This window comes from Plectropomus leopardus, unplaced genomic scaffold, assembly GCF_008729295.1.
Source record: "Plectropomus leopardus isolate mb unplaced genomic scaffold, YSFRI_Pleo_2.0 unplaced_scaffold4437, whole genome shotgun sequence".
Taxonomy (NCBI): domain Eukaryota; kingdom Metazoa; phylum Chordata; class Actinopteri; order Perciformes; family Serranidae; genus Plectropomus; species Plectropomus leopardus.
This window is the reverse complement of record NW_024648640.1, coordinates 495-5,188: the sequence shown is the minus strand read 5'-3', so window position 1 is coordinate 5,188 and position 4,694 is coordinate 495. Positions and strand designations below refer to the sequence as shown.

General features: G+C 48.7%; 1 protein-coding gene across 1 annotated transcript; it reads right to left on the bottom strand.

Annotated features, from left to right (window-relative positions):
• Positions 1-76: 76 nt before the first annotated feature.
• Positions 77-4,369, bottom strand: LOC121939284 (hamartin-like; the record flags this gene model as incomplete). Its single annotated transcript, XM_042482347.1, has 7 exons — positions 77-1,906; positions 2,047-2,181; positions 2,691-2,878; positions 3,058-3,180; positions 3,361-3,471; positions 3,671-3,694; positions 4,203-4,369. Coding segments are annotated over 7 exons (1,253 nt in total), but the record flags the coding sequence as incomplete, so codon positions are not given.
• Between the last annotated feature and the right edge of the window lie 325 nt (positions 4,370-4,694).

Here is a 4,694-nt window from a genome sequence, read left to right as displayed (position 1 = left end):
TCATGTGACCTCACAGCATCATGTGACCTCACAGCATCATGTGACCTCACAGCATCATGTGACCTCACAATGTCATGTGACCTAGAAAAGACTAAAAAGGGTTTCCACTGCAGTTTAAACAAATATGGCTTTTTTGGAAATACCACCTAATATGAGTGGAAAAACTTTTTTGCCATAAATGGGAGTTTTTTTTTTAATTGACATATTTCCATTAGGTAGATTCACAATTTCAATTGGTGCACTTTGAGGGTTAATGGAAAGACGCCCTAAGACAAAACAACCACACAGATGACGTCATCCGTAGAGTCAGCTGGTTCGCTCCTGCAGAGGACGACAGCAGGTCTTTGGCGTCTAAGAACTCAAGTTTACCTCCTCATCAGCTGTCAAAGGGGCCGTTTTGGGAAGAGTTTTTATTGTCTCCTGACAGCGAGGCGTCTCAGCTGTCAGGACGCCATTAGCCTAGCTTAGCATAAAGACAGGAAGCAGCTGTTTAACAGGTTTGCTCGAATGTTTTCTGCAGCACTGAACCCAACGTGGATTATGTCTGCGGTACAGGAAGTCTGACTCTTACCAAACTTAAGGACCATTTATGTCAGTTTACGTGCACATTAAGCATCCAATCACAGTGAGGTTAAAGCTGATGACTGCGGCGGACGTGTCATCGGCTGCTGGTTCAGTGACTGAACGAGTCGCTCAGTCTGATGAAGATCAGCTCCGAAGATTACAGCAGAAAAACGTGTTCTCCAGCCGGCCTGGTCTGCCGGATTTTGCAGTAAGAGGTGTTGGGGGGTTATACAAGTTCTTGTTTAGTCTTTTCAACTGCTCAAAGTGAGAATTATTTGGGGCTAAAGATGCCTCCGTTTGGCATTTGAGGGGCAAAGGAAGCATTTGGGGGTGTGGCCTAAAACCAGCCTCATTTTCGGGTTTCTGAGGCCTTTATATGTGATTTCTGATGTCTTCATGTGAAAATGACTCAGATAAGAAAGGAGGCGTGTGGGATCTGAGGGGAGCAGCCTGACAGTCGACGGCATGAAAACTGAAAAAATAAAGGACCAAGACTTGAACCCTGAGGAACCCCACAGCCACTTATCACCGCTGGTAAATCAGTCCCTCCAGGATTTCTCTGGGTTAGTATCGCAACATGGATCTCATGTAGTGTTGTGATGATGCTGAGGCGCCATGAGCTGCAGAGGAGAGGCGGCGTGGCAGCTTCATGTTACAGATCAGGTGATGTAATCAGCTGCTGGTCGCCTCTTTACTGAATAATCCACAACAAAGACTGATTTCCTTTCACTTACTTTGGCTTAAATAGGTTTTTATCCTCAAACAACGACTAAAAGTCTCTTCAGACAAAAACCATCATCTCACAGTCTTCAGAAGTGGACCCCCATCGACCCTTTATCAGTACTCTGGCAGTGTCTCGTCGTAGTCCATGATGCTGAGCTCATGCCTCCTCTGTCGGACGGCGAGCGTCAGGTCGGCAGGCGGCGCTGGCAGTGCAGGAGCCGCAGCCCGACTTGGGGGCTCCATCTGAGGACTCCCTGCTAGGAGGGTGGCCTCTTCTGCCTCCTGACCCAGAGGAGGGCTTTCTGGCTGAACCTCCTCCTCCTCCTGCTCCTCCTCCTCTTCCTTTTCCTCCTCCTCCTCCTGTTGCTCCTCCTCCTCCTGGCTCTGATTGGTTGATCTGAAAAGCTGCCGGGCGTGCTGCTCCAGGAAGGAGCCGACGGCCAGGGGGGACTCGATGGGGGAGAGGGAGAGGGGGGAGGAGGAACAGGAGGGGAGGTGCAGGGGGGAGGTGGAGAAGGTCTCCACAGCTCCATTTATAATTCCCACAGAAGAAGAGGAGGAGGGGCGGGGCTTGTGGCTGAGATGGGGTGCCGGTAAGGCGAAACTGCCGCCATTTGGCCTGAGGGCGAGACACATGACATCACCTGATCACTGACACCATCAGCTGTATGTGATGACATCATCAGCTGTATGTGATGACATCATCAGCTGTATGTGATGACATCATCAGCTGCATGTGACCACCTGGCGGCGGTTTACCTGACGTCCTGCGGCCGGCTGTGAGTCGAGGCGTCCAGGTGGATCTGACTGTACAGGTGTAGTGTCTCCATCTGAAGCGTCTGAGTGACCCTCCTCAAAGCGGCGCAGCGACTCTCACACGCCGACAACTCACCTCTAACAAACCCACACGCGCGCACACACACACACACACACACACACACACACACACAACAACACAAAACAACACAAAACAACACAAAACAACATCAACAACAAACAGCAGGTGAGTGTGTGTGTTTACAGGCATCTCCTGATTTGTTTGTCTCGACTCGTGTTCGATCAGACGGAGATGTGTGTTTTGAATATTGGAGCAGAAATTGGGAACATTCATGTTTCTTTTTTATATGTTTTTATTTTTTGCTCCGTTTCTAACATGAAATAATTCGTTTTACTGAATATGTCCGACTCCGCTGTTGTTTTTCTTGCCTATATTTTATTTTGTTCTCCTTTTTTATTTGGCATGTTCCAAATAAAGATCCACGTAACTAATTAACTAACAAGTTCCACATGACAAACCTGGTTCTTCAACTCCGAATCACGTGATCTATAAATACCTGTTTAGACTAAGACCTGTTGAGGACTCTGAATTCCTACAGTGACTCGGACCTGTTGGGGACTCTGACCTGCTCTGGGTCTTGGTGTCCTCCAGCAGTTTCTTCTGGTCCAGGATCAGCTGGTCCTTCTTGGCCAGCTGGCTCTCCAGCTCTGCTATCCTGTGATTGGCTGCTTCCAGCTTCTGTCTCTGCTGGACGTCACTGTCCCTCAGACGCTGGTACTCCTTACCCACACTGCACTGCAGCATGGACTTCTCCTGAGACACGCACACGCACGCACGCACGCACACACACACGCACACACACACACACACACACACACACACACACACACACACACAGAGTCAGTCACCTGTATCTGTGAGTCATGTGACTTCTCCTCTGCTGGTTTGAGGTCCGTGTGTGTGTGTGTGTGTGTGTGCGTGCGCACGCTCACAGTGTGTTGGTGTGTCTCTCCCGCCTCCAGCTGGTCACTCAGAGCTCTGTTAGTTTCTCTCAGCAGGACGAGCTGCTGGTTCAACAGGAACATCTGCTGCTGCAGCTGCTCACTGTTGCACAACTACACACACACACACACACACACACACACACACACACACAAGGGGATAACAATATTTAGTCCATCATGTGAATTGATGAAACTCCAGATGTTTCATTCAGATGTTTTGAAGACAGATTTAGTGATCCCTCATCAGAGAACATTAGTAATCAATAATCAGCCAATAGGAGCTCTCCTCACCTTGACTGACAGCTCCGTTAGTTGGTGCTCTGCATTATAAGCCATGTTATTGGCTCTCTGAAGCTCCGCCTCCAGGTCCCTCAACCTGCTCTGACACTCCTGAAGCTCGCTCTGCAACAGCCAATCACAGCACAGGATCAATATGTTTCTGTGCTGCTGATGTGATGATGCACTTCTCTGTGCGTTTCTGTATCATTTGCACATAAACTGTGTCGTAACCTGCAGCCTGTGTGTGTGTGTCTGTGTGTGTGTGTCTGTCTCCCAGCGGTGTGTGTGTGTGTGTGTGTGTGTATAAAGTGTGTGTTGTCACCTGCAGCCTCTGTCTAAAATTGACCTGATGATATCTTCATATCTCACTGATGAGTCAAAGGAACCTTTAAGCTCGACAGAAATAGTGATTTGCTGTATATCGAGATATATATCGATATCGACTATATGATAAAAAATATTCCATATTGCCCAGCCCTAATGTGTGTGTGTGTGTGTGTGTGTGTGTGAGGTGTGTGTTGTCACCTGCAGCCTCTGTCTGTCTCTGGCCTCGTCCTGTTGTTGCAGCAGCAGCTGTCGGATGTGTGTGTTCAGCTGTTCGGTGTGTGTGTGCGTGTCCTGTTGCAGTTGCGTGTATCGTCTCTGCTCCTCCTGCAGACTTGACTTCAGAGAGCGAATCTCTTCGTCCTGAACGCTCAGCTGACCCTTCTGCAGCGCGTGTGCGCACACACACACACACACACACACACACACACACACAGTGAGCTGTAACATCTGTTTGTCCTGAAGGTGGCGTTAGTCGTCTCTTCGTGTCCAAACAGTCATCGAACAGTGTTTATGTCTGTGTGCGTTACCATAGCGACGTTGTGCTCCTCCAGCGAGGTGGCGTTGATGACTCTCCGCAGTAGGCGGCGGTTTCTGATGGCGTGCTGCTGGCGTTTGAAGCGTTCATACTGCAGCTGACTGTGGACCAATAACAGCTGACTCCTCAGAGACTGAAGCTCCTCCCCCTGGGGGGGGCCTGACACACACACGCACGCACACGCACGCACGCACGCACGCACACACACACACGCACGCACGCACACACACACACACATGCACACACACATGCAAACACTGTCAGAAGAATTCAGGTTTCAGATTTCTCAACAAAAAAACTGAACTATGAGTGAATCACATTTCTTTCAAAAACACGGGACGAAGGCAACGAGCAATGAAGGAGAGATGAGCCAAAAATAAAAGACAAAAACAAGAAAATGAGCTGGACAAAGTTCTTTAAAAAATATTATAATTCTTTAACATCATTTTAAATATCTTTTCCCTTGAGATGTTTCTCAGCTTTT